Here is a 20,681-nt window from a genome sequence, read left to right on the forward strand (position 1 = left end):
CACATACTGTGGTCTACCAGTAAGGTAGTCAACAATCCAGGACAAAACGAGGGCCTCTACCCGCATTGCTGTCAGCTTCTCACCCTCTAGAGCCAGCCGGATGGTGTTGAAGGCACTAGAGAAGTCAGAGAACATGTCCCTCAGTGCTTGCTGGCTTATCCAGGTGGGTGTAGGCCCAGTTAAGCAGGTAAATGGTGGTATCCTCAACTCCCAGTCAGGGCTGCTAGGTGAATTGGAGGGGTCTAAGTGCGACTTGACCGTGGGCCAAAGCTGCTCCAGGATGAGTCTTTCCAGGGTCTTCATAATGTGGGAGGTCAATGCTACCAGTCTGTAGTCCTTGGAGCCCCTGGGACATGGCGTTTTAGGCACAGGAACGAGGCAGGACGTCTTCCAAAGCACGGGGACCCTTTGAAGTCTAAGGCTCACGTTGAAGCGGAGGACACGAAGCCGACAAATTGTCAGGTCCAGTTAAAGTGCTCAATAACTTTATTTACTCCCTCCCCCCTTTTCTCCCCAATTATATCCGGCCAGTTACCCCACTCTTCTGAGCCGTCCCGGTCTCTGCTCCACCCCCTCTGCCGATCCGGGGAGGGCTGCAGACTACCACATGTCTCCTCCCATACATGTGGAGTCACCAATCGCTTCTTTTCACCTGACAGTGAGGAGTTTCACCAGGGGGACATAGCGCGTGGGAGGATCACGCTATTTCCCCCTGCCCCCCCCCCCCCGAACAGGCGCCCCGACCGACCAGAGGAGGCGCTAGTGCAGTGACCAGGACACATACCCACATCCGGCTTCCCACCCGCAGACACGGCCAATTGTGTCTGTAGGGACACCCGACCAAGCCGGAGGTAACACGGGGATTCGAACTGGGATCCCCGTGTTGGTAGGCAACGGAATAGACCGCTACGCCACCCGGACAATAACTTCATTTCTACACGACTGCTGTGAGTATACTGGTTTGCTATTGGAGAGCAGAAGTTAGAGTGTTCTTGTAAGGCTGTTGTTAGAACCCTGTACGTGTTCCTAACGGGCTTTGTTTCCTTCACAGAGACAGACAGGCTTCTACTCTAACTTCTACTCTAACGTCTACTCTGACTTCTACCCTAACTTCTACTCTAACTTCTACTCTGACTTCTACCCTAACTTCTACTCTGACTTGTACTCTGACTTGTACTCTAACTTCTACTCTGACTTGTACTCTGACTTCTACTCTAACTTCTACTCTAACTCACATATGGTCTGAAAACCCACGTGGTTAGCCTACATGTATATTAGCATACTTTGAATATAAATCAAAGATATTTCACTGGTTACAAAAAAAATATTGGGTATCTTTAAGTTCTCATTTAAGTTCTCATTTAAGTTAATTCTCCATTATGTTTTAGATTAATGTAGACATTTTAACGAATTTAGCAAATTATTATTACTCACTTCTTGTCTTTTTTTCATTCGCGTGTCTAATGGACCAATAGCTTACTCGGTGTTTTGAGTTACTGGCATTATTACTAATTACCGTGTTATTAAGGGTTTAAAACATGCTGGGGGCGTCCGGGTGGCGTGGCGGTCTATTCTGTTGCCTACCAACACGGGGATCGGCGGTTTGAATCCACGTGTTGCCTCCGGCTTGGTCGGGCGTCCCTACAGACGCAATTGGCCGTGTCTGCGGGTGGTAAAGCCGGATGTGGGTATGTGTCCTGGTCGCTGCACTAGCGCCTCCTCTGGTTGGTCGGGGCGCCTGTTCGGGGGGGAGGGGGAACTGAGGGGGGGGGGAAGCATGATCCTCCCACGCGCTCCGTCCCCCTGGTGAAACTCCTCACTGTCAGGTGAAAAGAAGCGGCTGGCGCCTCCACATGTATCGGAGGGGGCATGTGGTAGTCTGCAGCCCACCCGGGGTCAGCAGAGGGGGTGGAGCAGCGACCGGGACGGCTCGGAAGAGTGGGGTAATTGGACAGACACAATTGGGGAGAAAAAGGGGGGAAGTAAAAAAAAAAAACAACATGCTTATATTGTAACAAGCACATATGGCTCTACCAAACTTTTATTAAAGAACAGTCATCTTTCTTTTTCTTTACATTGGCTTCATTACTGGTTTATGTCACGTGGTCACATGTTGGAAGCAAAACAAAAAAATAAAAACAAAAAGACAGAAGTTGCACACATCTTGTCATTTTCATCTTAAAACATGCCAAAATGGAGCCAAACAGTTCATACAACTGAAAAGGTGCTGTCTGTCTTTAACAGCAGGAAAAGGGTGATTTTTGGACTCCTGCCCTCCTTATGTTGCCAAGCGAGACTTTTTGTCTTGCTTCCTTCTGCAATTCCATCTATGGACAAACTATAGTACTCTTTATTAAATCTAAAAAAACCAAAAACAAACTGCATGTGCTGTTTATGTTGTGTGTCTGTTGATGCTGAATGAAGATGGCTCACAGCAGCACCATGAAGCTCCCCTCTTACTGCCCTCTGATGGAGACGATTAAGGAGGTTCAGGCTGGGAATCGTTGAACTAGGCAAAGATCTTTGTTATGAAGTCCCGGAAGCGTCTGGCATACTGCTCCGGATGGACCGTGGAGATTTCCGCTCCTGCCTGGGAGACATGCAGACAGTCGGTGCATTGGAAAGACACGGGAGAACAATAACACACCTCTTTACAGCCGACATCAACATTCATCTCAGCAAGGTGCTGAGATGTGGCCACATGACCATAGCTGCATCATGGGACGCCATACAGAGCCATGCTGGTTTCTCAGCATGTACACAATCTAACACACACAAGACGATTTAAGGACACCTGTGCAAAATTTGACTTCTGAGATTAAAAAGTAACTAAACCCTTGTCCGATGTAGTGAGTCTGCTCACATCCACAAGCTGAAAACCATGTCAGGGTTAAAAGCATGGCAGGCTGGTCTTGTTACTCTGTGATGTAAGCATAGCAGGATAAACACAGCTGCGGGTGATAACACCAGTAATGGTTCTGTTGGGTGTGGGTGTGCCAGAGAACCAACATTTACAGTACTAGTTTAAGCTTTTAAGTTTCCTTTATTGCTGCCCTTGGGGAAATTCAGTTACTGCACATTAACCCATCCTAGCTGTGATCTGTGTCGCTAGGAGCAGCGGGCTGCCGCCTTGATGCTGCGCCCGGGGACCAACTCCAGTTTTTTCCCATTGCCTTGCTCAGGGGCACAGACAGGAGTATAAACCCTAACATGCACGTTTCCTTTTGATGGTGGGGGAAACAGGAGCACCCGCAGAAAACCCACGCAGACGCCTTATAAATAAGGTGGAGAATATCAAGTCCCAAATCCAGCCTGACCCTTGCATTCTTTCCATTCCCCGTGTTAATTCTGCCTCTTTTACCCAGTTTCAAGACATCACATTTCAGTGTTAGAGAGTACAGTCTCCCATATGAAGTCCTCCCCCTCCTGCAGTTTAGACATCATCCTCACTAAGCTACTCAAGGAGGTATTTCCTACTGGTTACCCCGTTATTCTGCAAATTCTTAATAATTCCCTGGCCTCTGGTTCTTTCCCAGACAGTTTTCGGCACGCCATTGTTCACCCATGGGTGAAGAAATCTAATGAAAATAATAATAACTTTATTTTCATAGCACTTTTCTTAACGATGTTATAAAGTGCTTTATAAAAGAAATAAAACCAGAGGAGACAAACATGAAAATAAGACCAAAGGACATGAGCAAAGAGGAGGTAAAAACAATAAATGAATAAGACCAAATAAGTAGGAGTAAAAATAAAACAGTGTAAATAAATAGAAAAAATTTCAAACATTTGTAAAAGCTTTCACAAAGAGAAAAGTTTTAAGACGAGATTTAAAAGAAGCTAGCGACTTGGTTTGTCTTAGTTCAATAGGAAGAGATCCCAGGGTGATCTGGGACGGCCTGGGGTTCGAACCCAGGACTGTCTTGCTGTGAGGCAACAGTGCTAGCCGCTGGGCCACCGTGCCGCCCAGAACAATATAATAACAAAATAATATAATATATAACAATGTATCAGCTTAATGAACGGAAACAATAGAACAAGATTCCAGATGATAGCACATCCCCTCCAAAGATAGTGATGATGCCTCACCCCATGCTTGACGGTTTTAGCAGCATGAGCAGCTTTCTTCTTGGTGTCATACTGCGTCAGCACGTCGATGATCCCAATAAAATAGACTTCCCTGTGGGATGCACCTGCAGCACAGCATTTAGAGCAGCAGTGTCAGTCTGTCAAGCGTAACCTTGAGCTTCACAACACCATCTAGTAGTCTCTGCTTTGAAATGGAGGTGTAGGAGCAGTGGGGGCGCTACAGAGGGTGGCTCCAACTGCAGTCTTTTTATATTAATTGATTTATTTGTGTGTGAGGACCCTCCCTCTCTGCTCGATTTGCCTTGTTCTGCTCTTTGCTCTAGCTTTAGGTGTTTGGTAAGTGGAGCTGAGATGCAGGTTAGTGATGAAGGACCACACATGGGCCCATTGTGTCCCCAAGTAGAAAAGACCTGCTGCCCGGTTGCTTTTCCAGAGACATTTTGTTTGTTTAGTTACTTTAGGATTGTTAGTTTAGGTCACACCATACACAGTAGCACTTTCCAGAGGTGTGGACTCGAGTCACATGACTTGGACTCGTGTCAGATTCAAATTACAAATTTGATGACTTTAGACTCGACAAATTTAAAAAAGACTTGCAACTCGACTTTAACTGCAGTGACTCATGACTTGGCTTGGCTTGGCTTGGACTTGAGCCCTTTGACTTGGAAGACTTGAGACCTTCTCCAAGCCCAAAGAGAAAATGCTTTTGTAATGTGTGTAGCCAGTCAACTCGTTTCCATTATTACAGATCCACTTTGAATCAAGCTGTAATTAATGCAAATCTTAAAAAGCACTCATAATTTGCATACATTTAGCATATTAACTATTACTCTTACTGAAATTTTAAAATGGTATTAAATTGGATGATTGAGCACATAACGATGTGTTTAGGACTTGAAAGTCAAAGTTTAGACTTAGGACTTGACTTGAGACTTGAGTGCCAGGCCTTGAAACACACATGATCAGAAAACAATGACTTGGTACTTTCTGCCCTCATCCACCCACTGATGCCACCGAGACTACAGCCAACCACGTTTAATTTGGGTCATTTTTGTTAATTGTCTGTCGTTCTGAAATAAATTCTTTGAGCCCTACTCATCATTACCCACATTAGAGTCAGGCTCCCAACATCCATCCATCCATTATCCAAACCGCTTATCCTGCTCTCAGGGTCGCGGGGATGCTGGAGCCTATCCCAGCCGTCATTGGGCGGCGGGCGGGGAGACACCCTGGACAGGCCACCAGACCATCACAGGGCCGACACACACACACACCTAGGGACAATTTAGTATGGCCAAGTCACCTGACCTACATGTCTTTGGACTGTGGGAGGAAACCGGAGCACCCGGAGGAAACCCACACAGACACGGGGAGAACATGCAAACTCCACACAGAGGACGACCCGGGACGACCTCCAAGGTTGGACTACCCTGAGGCTCGAACCCAGAACCTTCTTGCTGTGAGGCGATCGCGCTAACCACTGTACCACCGTGCCACCCCAGGCTCTCTCACCTACAGCACTCTGAATGGCATACACATCCACATAAGGGTCAAACTCCCCAAGGCCCATGGGCTTGAATGAGTTCATGTAGCCTGCAATAGCCTCAGGTGAAGGGCCACAGGAGCTGAAAGCGGAGACAGGAGAAGGGCCACTCTGATCCTCCTCTTCGTCATCGGAGGACTCCATGTCTTTCTCCTCCTCCCTCTCAGCCCGTTCCACATCATGAATACCCAGCAGCAGGCTGTAGTCCATAATCCTCATGTGCTCCAGAAACTGAAAACATTCTGTGTGTGAGTCTGTGCATACAGCAACAAATAAAACCAAAACAAACCAAATCAGTAACTACACACACATCCCAGAGATGCCTCGTGTCTTACCTCCACATCTCTGTTGAGTTTATCCATGATCTTCTCCTTCTCCTCCTCACTCACATAAACCTTCTGCATGTTATTCCTGAAGTCTACGTCTTTATAAGTGGGCAACTCTTTCTCCTGCAGATATAGAGGGAAGGCCAGCAAACTTACAATCAACTAAAAATACACAAGATTACAGATACACAACACTGGGCACTTGGTATTTTTTTCAAGAGAAAGTGATATGCAGCCATCCTATTTACTATGACCACAGAGTAAGACAAGATGAAGCAGCTAGCATTTTACACCCTACTATTAAGTACTGGACTGTCTCAGAGGCTTGTTTGCACAGCCTGCATCTTGGGTATTGTCTGGTGTGGTAGACCCCTGCCTCAACTGATCTGGTGCTGAATGCCTCTTCTTGTGCTGCTATGATCAGACCCTCTGTGCAAGTCCTTCAGTCCAGCCTTTTCTGCCCATTGGTAGGTTTTCTCGATATCAGCCACATCTTCTATCTGTCAATGGTACATCCCACGGAGGAGCTTATTCTTCCATGATACCCCCTCTTCTTATTCCTCCACACTCCCTGTCTTCTGCTGCCTGAGGAACTCACTCAGCAGTTTGTCCTTGGGGGCCCTGTTTCTGATATACTCGTGGATGTTCCGTGTTTCACCCTGGATAGTGGCACTCACTAAACCTTGGTCCCCATCTTTTCGCTTATTGTACAATCTCAGGCTGCTGGACTTCGGGTGGAACTCTCCATGCATTGTTAGGAGTTTCCATGTCTTGATATCTGTGGCCTTTACCTCCTCCTTTGACCAGCTTATTATTCAGCTGGGTATCTAATGGCTGGTAGCGTATATGTGTTGATGGCTTGGATCTTATTCTTTCCATTGAGCTGGCTCCTCAGGACCTACCTCACTCTACGGAGGTATTTGGCTGTAGTTGGCCTCCTTGCTGTCTCCTTGTGGTATCCATTTGCCTGTGGAATGCCCAGGTACTTGTAACTATCCTGTATGTCTGTTATCCTGCCATCTGGTAATTCAAACCCTTCAGTGCTCACCACCTTCCCTCTTTTTGTCACCATCAACTGCATCTGCACTTGTCCAGTCCGAACGATGTCCCAATGTCATCACTGTAGGTCCTGGTGAGGTTGATCAAGTCAATTTCTCACTCATTCCTGGCATACAGCTTGATGTCTTCCATGTATATTAGGTGGCTGATGGTAACTCCTCTTCTGAACCTGTATCCATATCCACTTTGTGATGATCTGACTGACGGGGTTCAGGCCTATGCAGAACAGCAGCGGGGACAGTGCATCACCTTGGTATATGCCACATTTGATGGTTACCTGTGTGATTGTCTTTGAGCTGGACACTAGTGTTGTTTTCCACTGCCACATTGAGTTCTTGATGAAGACTATTAGTGTCCTGTTGGCCAAGCACTCCAGTACCCATGTGTGGGGCATTGAATCGTAGGCTTTCTTGTAGTCAATCGAGGCTGTGCCCGGGTGGTCGGTCTGATTTTAGTGACTGCTCCATCATCCAGTAGCTGATGCTTTGACCCTCTGGTGTTGTTTCCCATTCCTTTCTGAGTTTTGCTCATATATTGACTTGTGCGCCCATTCAGCTTAGCTGTTATGATGCCCGACAGGATCTTCCATGTTGTGGAGAGGCTGGTAGTTTGAAGATGTTGTACACTTGTTTGGATCCTTCACGTTCAGTATTGTTCTCCCCTCTCTTAGCCAGTCAGGGTGAGACCCTGGCGTTAACAGCCAGTTCATCTGTGTCACCAGGCATTCATGGAGTGCCGTTAGTTTCTTAAGCCAGTAGGCATGAATCATGTCAGGCCCTGGTACAGTCCAGCTCTTCATGTTTGAGCCTTCGTTTGATGTTGGTAACCGTGATGATAACTGGTTCTTGTTCTGGGATATTGCTGTGGTCTTCTCTTAGGTCCACCAGTCACTGGGCATTGGCGTTGTGTGATGCCTCCTTTTCCATACATCCTTCCATTATCGCTCAGTCTCTGCTCTGGGTGGGTCTGATGTTGTTCCCTTGTTACCCTTCAGCTGGGAGTACACTTTGGATGGTTCTTTGAGGAACAGACCATTTACTCTTTTGACTTCTGCTTCTCTAGTGTATCTCTTCAGCCTGGCGCCCAGAGATGTGAGCCTTTGTTTGGCAGTTTCCAGGGCCTCACTTATGGACATCTTGCTGTACTTCTTCAACCAGGACGTGTCTTTCATCACACCTTTCTGCACCTCTGTTAACTGTCTAACATCTCTCCATGCTGTTTTGATTTTGGCTTCCAGCCTTCTCTTCCATGGAGGGTACTGTTGGTGACCTGTTCGATGCAGCCGTTAAAGAGGAGCTGGCCCTGCATGCTTTCCTGCGGGGGCTTACGCCTGAATGTCTGCACCAACATGTTAGCCTCGGCATGCCCCAATCCCTCAGCGGGGCTCTCAGCGAAGCTGAATGGGCTGAGGTAGTACTGTCCACGCGGCCTCCCCAGGAGAAGACCCCTGCCCTCCGACCACACATCAGGGGGGCTGACCATGAGGAGAAGAAAGCAGACAAGGTCTACCAAGTCTGGCCTCCACCACAGCGGTCTCGGCAATGGCCTCCAACATCCAGGCGACGTCCACCCCGGCCGACTGACTGCTGCTACCATTGTGACAAGCCTGGTCACATAGCCTGTGACTGACCAGCACCAGCACCGCAGGCCAGGGCCACCCAGACAATGGGAAATGATGGCGGAGTGGTCTAGTGAAGGGGACGCCATTCCAGTCTACAGCCCCCCTTCAAGGTCACGCCAAAGGATTATATTTGGACTGCCAACTCAATGGTTGATCCTGCAGAGCCCTGGTAGACAGGGGGTCTACCATTTCCCTGGTGCTGCCTGGCATCCACCTGGGCACCACCGGTCCACTCTCAGTGGCATAGTCCCCAACCAACACTAAGCTGCTGACAGTGACTGGGAAAAGGCTGGGATGCTGGTGCACAAGTTCTGGCTCACCAACATCTGGGAACCGTACATCATTGGCCGGGACCTGCTGACCTGCTGGGTGGCCCGTGTTAATGTGCCAGGGGCAACCATCACCCTCGGCACAAAGTCTGGCGCTCCAGTCTGGTTAGGAGAGGGACAGACCCAAAGACCGACGAGCCAGTCTCCAAGCAGCCGCCGCCCAGCAGGCACAGAGCCCATGTGCTTCGTCACCCCAGCAACCCAGACCACCATCCAGGCCGCCTGTCAGCATACCCACCAGCAGCAGCCCTGCACTACCCCAACCTGTCTCAGCCCTGCCTGCTGAGCCTGCTGTCCTACCCTCCGATGAGACGACTGACGCCATACACGACTTGTGGCACCATAGCAGTAATGGCCTTGACCTGTGCCAATGCTATCAGTTGAAGCGCCTCCTTGATGTCTATACGTGCATCTTCGCTGCTAGAGATGAGGACTGCAGGCAAACTGGGCTGGTTTAGCATACCATTGAGACTGGGCCCTGCCCAGCCCAACCGTCTGTGGCCCCATCGGCTGAACCTTGCTAAACAACAGGTGGCAGAGGACAAAATCCGCGAGATGGCTGCTGCGGGGGTGATTGAGCCCTCCAACAGTCTGTGGGCGGCTCCAGCCGTCTTGGTGAGGAAGGATGGTAGCTGGCGGTTCTGTTTGGACTATTGACACCTCAATGCTGTCACCAAAAAGGACTCTTTGGACCCCCCCCCTTTTCCCCCAGTTGTACCTGGCCAATTACCCCACTCTTCCGAGCTCTCCCGGTTATTGCTCCACCCCCTCTGCCGATCTGAGGAGGGCTGCAGACTCCCACATGCGTCCTCCAATACATGTGGAGTCGCCAGCCGCTTGTTTTCACCTGACAGCGAGGAGTTTCACCAGGGGGGCGTAGCGTGTGGGAGGATCACGCTATTCCCCCCAGTCCCCCCCCCCCAAACAGGCGCCCCGACTGACCAGAGGGGGCGCTAGTGCGGCGACCAGGACACATACCCACATCCGGCTCCCCACCCACAGACACGGCAGACACGGCCAATCGTATCTGTAGGGACGCCCGACCAAGCCAGAGGTAACGCGGGGATTCGAACTGGCGATCCCCATGTTGGTAGGCAATGGAATAGACCGTTACACTACCCGGACACCCCACCAAAATGGACTCTTACCCACTCCCTCGAATCAACAACGCCCTCGACCACACAGAGTCCAGCTGGTTCAGCTCCCGCGACCTACGCAGCGGCTACTGGCAGGTGGAGCTGGCCCCCGACGCAAGACAGAAGACCGCCTTCACCATTAGGCGAGGTCCATGGCAGGTCCGTGTCATGCCGTTCATGCTCTGTAATGCAGTGGCTATGTACATTCGAACGGATGATGGAGAGGGTTTTGATGGATATGCCCAGAGCCACTGCGTCGTGTACCTCGACGACATCCTAGTACACGCCAGCAACCTTTGAGGGAGCCTGTCCAATCTACACTGCTCAAAAAAATAAAGGGAACACCTAAAAACACAATATAGACCTCGATGAATGAAATATTTCAGCTGAAAATCTTTATTTATTAGACAGAGGAATGTGTTTAGAGCAAAATAACCTAAGAATGATCAATGGAAATCAAAATCCTTAGCCCATTAAGGTCTGGATTCAGAATCATACTCAAAATCAAAGTGGAAAATGAGAACATAGGCTGATCCAACTTCTGTGGAAATTCTTGAAGACGATTCAAAATGAGGCTCAGTAGTGTGTGTGGCCTCCACGTGCCTGTATGCACGCCCTACAACGTCTGGGCATGCTCCTGATGAGACGACGGATGGTCTCCTGAGGGATCTCCTCCCAGACCTGGATCAGGGCATCGGTCAACTCCTGGACAGTCTGTGGTGCGACATCGCGTTGGCGGATGGTATGAGACATGATGTCCCAGAGGTGCTCGATTGGATTCAGGTCTGGGGAACGTGCAGGCCAGTCCATAGCATCAATGCCCTCGACATACAGGAATTGCTGACACACTCTGGCCACATGAGGACGAGCATTGTCATGCATGAGCAGGAACCCAGGGCCCACTGCACCAGCATATGGTCTGACAATGGGTCTGAGGATCTCATCCCGGTACCTAATGGCAGTCATGGTACCTCTGGCTAGCACGTAGAGGTCTGTGCGGCCCTCCAAGGATATGCCACCCCAGACCATCACTGACCCACCGCCAAACCGGTCATGCTGGAGGATGTTGCAGGCAGCAGAACGTTCTCCACAGTGTCTCCAGACTCTCTCACGTCTGTCACATGTGTTCAGTGTGAACCTGCTCTCATCTGTGAAGAGCACAGGGCGCCAATGGCGAATCTGCCAACCAAGATGTTCTCTGGCAAAGGTCAATCGGGCTGCACGGTGTTGGGCTGTGAGCACAGGCCCCAATTGTGGACGTCGGGCCCTCATACCATCCTCATGCATTCTTTTTCTCACTGTTTGAGCAGAAACCTGCACATGAGTGGCCTGTTGAAGGTCGTTTTGTAGGGCTCCGGCAGTGCTCCTCCTGTTCCTCCTTGCACAAAGGACCACATAGCGGTCCTGCTGCGGGGTTGTTGTCCTCCTGCGGCCCCCTCCACGTCTCCTGGTGTACTGGCCTGTCTCCTGGTACCTCCTCCATGCTCTGGACACTGTGCTGGGAGACACATCAAATCTTCTTGCCACAGCACGCATTGATGTGCCATCCTGGATGAGCTGCACTACCTGAGCAACTTCTGTAGGTTGCAGATACCGCCTCATGCCACCTCTAGTAGTGAGGGCACTAGCAAAATGAAAAACTAACCAAAGATCGGCCAGAAAAGATGAGGACAGGCAAATGGTCTGTGGCCACCACCTGCAAATCCATTCCTTTTATAGGGGTTGTCTTGCAAATTGTCTAATTTCCACCAGGTGGAAATTAGACAATTTACCAACAGGTGAAATTGATTCACAAATCAGTGTTGCTTCCTAACTGGACAGGTTGATATCTCAAAAGTGTGATTGACTTGGAGCTACATTGCATTGCTTATGTGTTCCCTTTATTTTTTTGAGCAGTGTAGTATGTGAGGTCCTAACTGCCATCCGTCAGGCCAGGCTGCGGCTAAACCCTGTCAAGTGTCACCTGCTGAAGAGAAACACTAAGTTCCTGGGCCACATAGTCAATGAGCATGGTGTGGTTACCGACCCAGCTAAGGTGGTTGCCATACGAGATTGGCCAACCACTTCTAACGTCGGCAAGCTGAGAAGTTTTCTGGGCCTGGCGTCATACATTTCGTCCGGGACTTGGCCACTATCGCCAGTCCACTCCACTGCTTGACCGACAAGGGCCGGCCATTCGACTGGGATGACACCTGTGCTGCAGCATTCACCCGACTAAAGGCGGCTCTCACCGAAGCCCCAGTCTTCGCCTACCCCGACGCCCAACAGTCCATCATGGTCATGGTGGTCGGAGCTGTCCTCTCCCAGAGGGGAGGAGATCGGGAGCGTGCCATGGCTTACTTCAGTCGCACCCTGAGTCAGGCAGGAAAGAACTACTGCATCATCTGATGCAAGCTGCTGGCAGTGGTTCTAGCGGTACAACACTTCTGCCCGTATTTGCATGGCGGCCACTTCCTCATCTGTATCGACCACGCCTCACTTACCTGGCTCTTGAATTTTAAACACCCTGAGGGTTAAGTGGCCCGATGACTGGAGACCCTTCAAGGGTATGACCTTGAAATTCAGCATCGGTTGGGCGACATGGCAACACTGACGCGCTCTCCCGGTGCCTCTGTGCGGCATTTGAGTTACCGCTACTGCCAGTGGTAAGAAGAAATGGACCAAGTTATGCTAATGGTGGCAGCCGTCCAGACGGCCAACAACGAAGATAGTTGGTCCCCATTAAACACACAGCAACTAAGGCAGCAGGGGCAGACGTGACCCTGGCGCAGGTGAGGGGCTGGCTGGAGACAGGGCGGTGCCTCGAATGGACAGAGGTATCAGCGCTGGGACCCAAGGTAAAGGCCTATGACTCACAGTGGGGCAACTCTGAGCAGCACGATGGGTTGGTTTACTAAAGGTGGCACTCTCCCACACAAGGGAGTGACCTCTTGCAGTTAGCTATTGGTGCCCCGTGTGCTCCGTCCCCAGGTTCTGCAGGTGCTCCATGGCTCAGTGGGGTTGGGGCACTACAGGAACGTCACTGCCTCCGGGGGCAGTTCGGCGACTCGGTGGCGGTGGGGCACTACAGAAATGTAACTGCCTCCGGGGCCAGTTCTAATGGCCTGGCTGTCAATGAGATGTGGAGCTCCACGTGCTCTGCTGGAACTCCTGCACCACCCAGAAGGAACTGACCCAGCGCTTCCATGTCCTGCTGCAGCAGTACTTGGTGGGGGCCCCAATAGAGCGAGTAGGGGTGGACATCCTTGGGCCTTTCCCTGTCACTAACTCTGGCAATATGTTCTTGTGGCTATGGATTACTTCACAAAGTGGCCAGAGGCATATGCGGTGCAGGATCAGAGCACCACCACGACAGCAGAGAGAATGGTGGGAGATGTTTGCCCGCTTCGGAGTTCCGCCGAGCTCCACAGTGACCAGTGGCAGAACTTTAAGTCCCAGGTCTTCAGTGAGGTCTGCCAGCGGCTGGGGGTGAAGAAGACAAAGACGACACCGCTCTATCTTCAAAGTGACGAGCTGGTGGAGTGGTTCAACGTTACCCTGGCCACTCAACTTGCTATCCTCATCAGCCAACTTCAGCAGGACTGGAACCACCACCTGCCCTTGGTCCTGTGGTCCTACCGGACTGCTGTTCAGGAGTCCAGCCAGTGCAAGCCCGCTGCCCTCATATTTGGGCGGGAACTCCGGACACTGGTGGACTTGGTGTTTGGGACCCCACCTGAGCCTGAGATTGTCGGGGGAAAAGAGATGGACCACCTCTGGAGACTGAGGGATTGCCTGCAAGTGGTCAGCGACTATACTCGCCGGATCCAGGTCAACTCCAAGGTACAGCAGAAGAGGGCCTATGACACCTTCTGCCTTAGGCAGGCTTTGGTGCGAGGGGACAAGGTATGGGTGTATGGTCGCGTTCGCAAGAAGGGGATTTCCCCCAAGCCTCGCAGCCACTGGCAAGGGCCTGGAGAGGTCGTGGACCGGCTATCTGAGGTGGTGTATCAGGTGCATATTCCCAGCCAGGGACGCATGGTAGTGCTGCACTAGGACAGACTTTCCATACTGCCCCCTTGCTCCGCCTGTTGTTGCGGCCAGGGGTGACAGTAGCACCCCATGCACCGATCAGTGTGCTTCTCCTCCAGTTGTGCTTCCTGTGAGCCCTGGGCAGCCTGTTTGCCAGCGATGCTCCCCTGGACATTTGTGGGGCTATGTCTTGGGTGATGGGGTCGTCAACGACAACTGAGGTGGGGGCTATGTAGTGACCGGAGAAGACCGTCATTGGACTGATGACGGCTATGCACTGGGGAAGCACGAGGGATTATGGAGCTATTACGTTCATGTTCAGATCATTGTTTTATTAATGTTGTGTTCATGTTTTGATTATTGTTGTGTTGTTGTTTGGATGTTTGACTCGGACTGGGTAGACAAGCATTTTACGGACTGACTAACTGTAGGATCACGACTATTACTTGTATGTTCAATATTGACATCGTTACGGGGTGCCATTGTTCGGCAGCCATTAGGGAGGGGCAGAATGAAAGGAGCATGGCTGGGGATGTGCAGTATATGGGACACAGGAGCTGCCATTCAAACTGAATCCTTGCCTCTTGCCTCTCCTTTCCTGTCAGTTCGGTTCGATTCTGGCAGTGTGTTTGAATTAAACAGCACACCCGGGGTTGTGCGGTGTATGGGACATGGGAGTTGTGATCAAAAGAGATCTCTGTCTCTCATTCTCCACACAAACTCGCCACTATATTTATATATGGTGGTGCAGTGGTTAGCGCGGTCGCCTCACAGTGAGAAGGTCCTGGGTTCGAGCCCCGGGGTAGTCCAACCTTGGGGGTCGTCCCGGGTCGTCCTCTGTATGGAGTTTGCGTGTTCTCCCCGTGTCTGCGTGGGTTTCCTCCGGGGGCTCCGGTTTCCTCCCACAGTCCAAAGACATGTAGGTCAGGTGAATGGACCGTACAAAATAGTCCCTATAGACGTGAATGTGTGTGTGTGTGTGTGGGGTGGGGAGGGGGCCTGTGATAGTTTGGCAGCCTGTCCAGGGTGTCTCCCAACCTGCCGCCCATTTACTGCTGGGATAGGCCCTGTGATCCTGAGAGCAGGATAAGCGGTGTGGATAATACACACACACACACACACACACACACACACACACACACGCAGATGGGTGAGAAATGAAAGGAAAATCCTGAACACTTGATCCCTACAGCTAGGGGGTCTGGGGTCTCTGTTATGCTGACACAAGCTTGTCTCGCAGGTCGCACACCTTCTCCAACACACGGCCTTTGCTCAGCCAGCGAACATCATGACGCAGCAAAACGTCATTGTGTTCCACTGACATTTCCTGCAGCAATGCTCTGAAAAGGCAGCGTTGCAGACTGGAACTCTTGTGAACTAAACCAGTCTCATCACAGCATCCATCACCTCTTTCATTTCCCCACACAGTTTAGCACGCAACACTGATTTGTTAATGATGCAAGTGAAATGCTAAGAGCGCCTGTTGCTGTGTTAGCCGACAACGGCACCTGCTTTAATAGCCCCACAACCGTCCTCTTGTCTTTCTCATCATGACTTAAAACTTCATCAACCTTATCAGGTGCACACGTTCTACTCAGCTCAGCATCAGTGAGCAGCTTCTTCGCTTCAGCAAGGCTCCAGGAAACATGCAGTGATGCAGCGGTTGCGCCCTCTTGTGACGATGTTGAGAGTGCTTGTATGACGTTATCCTGTTTGCTATTTTTTGTGTGTGGTGATGTGATTGTGTAGGGTAGTTGGCATTAAACTGGCAGCATGCATAGTAGTGTTGAAGTGCTGCTTGAGATGGTCTGCTGTGTGGACAGCGATGGTCTGCATGCACATTAAGCATGTCGGTTTGGCATTGGTGTGGTCCGGTAAAATAAAACATACTGATGGCCTGGTGGCCTGTCCAGGGTGTTCCCCCGCCTGCCGCCCATTAACTGCTGGGATAGGCTCCAGCATCCCCTTGACCCTGAGAGCAGGATAAGCGGTTTGGATAATGGATGGATGGATGGATGGATGGATGGATGGATGGATGGATGGATGGATGGATGATCAGTCCAGTCAGATTTGAACTGGCGGTTTTCATGGTCGACTTTCCACTTTTTCGTGCAGGCCATGTTGTTGGTTTAGGACAGTTATTGATCATCTGTCTAGTCAAGGACCGTAGAGAGCGTGCAGTACATCTTACGTCTACATGCGCTCTATGGCATAGGTCAAGTGCACGGTGAGGTCAGAATAAAGTAGAGCAGTGCACACTTTATTTCACGTGATGACAGGTGCATTAGTGCCAATGGGCCACCACGGGCCAGACATTAGGCTCTCGCTGGCCGAACCTGGCTTGCGGGCCACTTATTGGGGTTCAGAGTGCCAATAATAAAACAATAATAATAATCATAATAATTTTATCTATATATGCACTTTTCTAACACAATGTTACAAAGTGCTTCACAAAAAGAAATAAAACCAGACAAGGCAAAAAGAAGAGTAAGATCAACTAAGTAAGAGTTGAAAGCTTTCATAAAAAGAAAAGTTTCAAGATGAGATTTAAAAGAAGGTAGAGACTTGGTTAGTCTTAGTTCAACAGGAAGAGCGGTCCATAGTGCAGGGTCCACCACCATCATCAGAATGCTGAATGAGGGGATATCTTTTGGAAGAATGGTGTTCCAGCCCTTCCTTAGAGTTCAGAGAGCTGAAGATTCTATGACAAGGTGCATTCAAGATGTTCTGGAGGTTGGTGGTGGCCCAACACCTTACTGAAATACTTTATGTTGGGTTTTCTTTTCCTTTGACCCATATGGATATATAATAAGCAGCTCATTGCTTCTGCTAGCATCGCCATTTAGTAAGTCAGTCAAGATATCAGCCATTTTATTTTACTATATTGAATATATTCTAAGACAGGCCACAAAGGACTCTTACGAGAGTCTGTTTTTCTTTTTCAAGGGCAAAGGACAGGGGCATAAGAAAACTGATGTTGCAAATCAGGAACAAAATAAGGAGCTTCCAGTGTTATCAGCGTCCCAGATAATTGCTCCAACTCAACTGTTTTTAATACAGCTCATAATTCTCTTTCCCAAACCCTCCTTGACTTTGTATTTTTAAAATACTGGTACATGAAATTAGATTACATGGTCTGTTGCCATGATTTGACTCGTGCAACAAAGATCAAGTACACTGTGCAGAGGGACATGACTGACAAAAACAAGCAACAACATTAAATCTTAACTTGTACTTTCATTTGGTCTTACCTTTTCTTTAAAACTTGCTTCACGAGACACAAGAGACCCCTGAACAAAAGAAGAATACATTGCATTTATTTGCCAGGCTGTTGATGAACTTATCTTAAAGTGTGCACATCATCATATTGAACACATGCAATGTCACTGGACTACAACCCAACAGCTCACTGTCATATATTATAACGTGCAGTTGATTTTGGGTTAGTATTTTGTTCAAATTATGAGCCTTTAAAGTAACTGATTACTTTTTAACTGTAAATACAATTTCCTAGTAATGGAAAATTAAGAGATTCTGTTTTAGAAAGTAACGTGACTTAAAACTCGTAGATACACAACTGGACCAGAGGGTGTGCTCCAATTATCGGGGCCTCACATTGCTCAGCCTCCCTAGGAAAGTCTACTTTAGGGTGCTGGAAAAGAGGCTCTGACCGATTGTCGAACCTTGGATCCAGGAGGAACAATGTGGATTCTGTCCTGGCAGTGGAACAATGGACCAACTCTTTACCTTTGCGGAAGTGCTGAGGGGGGTATGGGAGTTTGACCAGCCAGTCTACATGTGTTTTGTGGACATGGAGAAGGCTTATGACCGTGTACCCTGGGGCACTCTGTGGGGGTTACTGCGGGAGTATGGGGTACCGGGGCAGTTGTTACAAGCCATCCGGTCCTTGTATAACCAAAGTGAGATTTGTGTCCGCATTCTTGGTACAAAGTCAAACACGTTTTCGGTGGGTGTCGGACTCCACCAAAGTTGTCCCTTGTCTCCACTTCTGTTTGTGATATTCGTGGACAGGATCTCAAGGCGCAGCCAATGTGAGGAGTGTGTCCATTTTGGGAACCTCAGAATTGCATCGCTGCTCTTTGCAGATGATGTGGTTTTGTTGGCGTCATCAGAACGTGACCTCCAGCATGCACTGGAGCGGTTTGCAGCTGAGTGTGAAATGGCTGGGATGAGAGTCAGCACCTCCAAGTCTGAGGCCATGGTTCTCTACTCGAAAATGGTGGATTGCTCCCTCCGGGTTGGGGATGAGTTGTTGCCTCAAGTGAAGGAGTTCAAGTATCTTTGGGTCTTGTTTACGAGTGAGGGTATGATGGAGCGGGAGATTGACAGGCGGATTGGTGCAGCATCAGCAGTAATGCGGACGTTGTACTGGACCGTTGTGGTGAAGAGGGAGCTGAGCTGGAAGGCAAAGCTCCCAATTTACCAGTCAATCTTCATTCCAACCCTCACCTGTGGTCATGAGCTTTGGGTAGTGACCAAAAGGGTGAGATCGTGGATACAAGCGGCTGAAATGAGTTTCCTCCGTAGGGTGTCTGGGCTCAGCCTTAGAGATAGGGTGAGGAGCTTGGACATCCGGAGGGAGCTCGGAGTAGAGCCACTGCTCCTTCACGTCGAAAGGAGCCAGTTGAGTCGGTTCGGGCATCTTATTGGGATGGCTCCTGGGCGCCTTCCTTTGGAGGTTTTCCGGGTACATCCAACTGGGAGGAGACTCGGGGTAGACACAGAACTCGCTGGAGGGACTACGTGTCCCATCTGGCCTGGGAACGCCTAGGGATCTCTCAGGAGGAGGTGGAGGGCTTTGCTGCGGAGAGGGACGTCTGGAGTGCCCTACTTAGCTTGCTTCCACCGCGACCCGACTCCAGAGAAGTGGCTGATGACGAGATGAGATACACAACTGTGCAGATGGCTTACGAGCTAAATGAACATGTTAAAGCTCCAAACATGCTGTTAGCACATAAAGCATGTGTGATGATTCTAACAGGTGGAAACTGTAATGTACAATGCCCAAGTAAAATCCAGTAAGGAGGTAAAGTAACAAACGGCACCAACATGTGGAGCCACAGAGATGGAGGAGGTTTGCTACCTATTCTGACCAAACTAAGATAAGCAGTGTGAACCGTGTGGCTCATTTTATTACACAAGCTATGAATAAAATTTAAATGTTTATAAAACTATGTGGAAGTGTTATATTCTAGTTCAACCACTAGATGGAGCACATGATAACTTAGTAAGGAAGTCAGAACACTCTAGGCCAGCGTAGAGTAAGATCATGCCTTGTATGTGTTTGCCGGTTACCAAAGTAAACATGTTCCTAGTTTACCCATTACCTTGGTCTCACTATTTCATTCTTTGAGGTTATTACATCTGGCGACGAAGTAAACGGAATCCTGGAAAAACAAGGAAATCCGGTGTTCCTGGACGTTTTAGCACCGAGTGAAGTTGGCTAGCTAGCGCGGGGCTACCGCTACCTGAGACGGGACATGGCGACGGTGGGAACGGTCGCTGCTTTTGAGACTGAGTCGCAGTCATGGGAGGAATATGTGGAAATCTTGGGACATTTTTTTTTTTTTACTGCTAGTAAGATTACCGACGGAACCATTAAAAAGGTGCAATTTGCTCAGTTCTATGGGTGCCCAAACTTACAGTCTGGCGAGAAATGTCCTCAGTCCGGTGTTGCCAGGGGAGAAATCGGTCCCGGACATTGTGGACCTACTGAAAGCGCATTTCAAGCCCAGGCCATCAGAGCTCGTGCAGCAGTTTAAATGTAATTCAAGGAACTGTCACGTATCAGGAAAGAACCCAAAAGCAGACGGGACAACCAGGTAAGGGAGGAAATCAAGTCTTTATTGAAGTGACCGATCTCAGGGGTAGAGCAGGAGTTGACTCAGTGGCAGGCAGAAGTCCATGAATCGCGACGTTCCAGCGAAGGCTGGTCCACAGTGGAGGCTTTTTAAGGGTGATGGCGATCGCTTTGATGTCAAGGGAGAGCGGCGATTGCTTTGATGGCCAGCTGGTGTACAGGGGTCAAGGGGGGGGAGGGTCAGCAGGCGTCAAGGGCGATCGCTTTGATGTCAAGGGCGAGAGGCTGATTGCTTTGATGTCAAGGGAGAGAGGGCGTGACCAGCTAGTGTACCGGGGTGAAGGGGGGGGTCAGCAGGTGTCAAGGGTGATCGCTTTGATGTCGAGGGCGAGAGACTGTGACAGTACCCCCCCTCCGAGGGGCGCCACCGGGCGACCTACCAGGCCCGTCAGGGTGCGTCCTGTGGAAGTCCCGGATGAGGTTCGCGTCCAGGACAAGGCGATGAGGGACCCAACACCTCTCCTCCGGGCCATATCCCTCCCAGTCCACGAGATACTGCAGGCCGTGACCACGGCGACGAGAGTCCAGGAGACGACGAACAGTGTAAGCCAGATGATCGTTGATCATACGTGGAGGTGGGGGCGGGGGGGCCGGAGGAACTAGAGGGCTGGTAGAGACAGGTTTGAGGTAGGACACATGGAAGGAGGGGTGAACCCGGAGAGTGCGGGGCAGCTTCAGATGGACCA

The 20,681-nt window shown here is 50.0% G+C and overlaps 1 protein-coding gene across 2 annotated transcripts in view; it reads right to left on the minus strand.

Moving 5' to 3' along the window:
- Window positions 1–2,509: 2,509 nt before the first annotated feature.
- Window positions 2,510–20,681, minus strand: part of LOC130107843 (phosphatidylinositol 5-phosphate 4-kinase type-2 gamma-like) — a 42,551-nt gene continuing 24,379 nt past the window's right edge. For both annotated transcript variants that reach the window (XM_056274619.1, XM_056274618.1), the window contains 5 exons: window positions 17,366–17,404; window positions 5,968–6,081; window positions 5,602–5,863; window positions 4,090–4,193; window positions 2,510–2,590 (listed from right to left, as the gene is read on the minus strand). In XM_056274619.1, coding sequence (XP_056130594.1) covers window positions 2,510–2,590; window positions 4,090–4,193; window positions 5,602–5,863; window positions 5,968–6,081; window positions 17,366–17,404 — 600 coding nt within the window. The remainder of the gene's footprint in view (window positions 2,591–4,089; window positions 4,194–5,601; window positions 5,864–5,967; window positions 6,082–17,365; window positions 17,405–20,681) is intronic.

Source organism: Lampris incognitus, chromosome 2, assembly GCF_029633865.1.
Source record: "Lampris incognitus isolate fLamInc1 chromosome 2, fLamInc1.hap2, whole genome shotgun sequence".
In the NCBI taxonomy this organism is placed as follows: domain Eukaryota; kingdom Metazoa; phylum Chordata; class Actinopteri; order Lampriformes; family Lampridae; genus Lampris; species Lampris incognitus.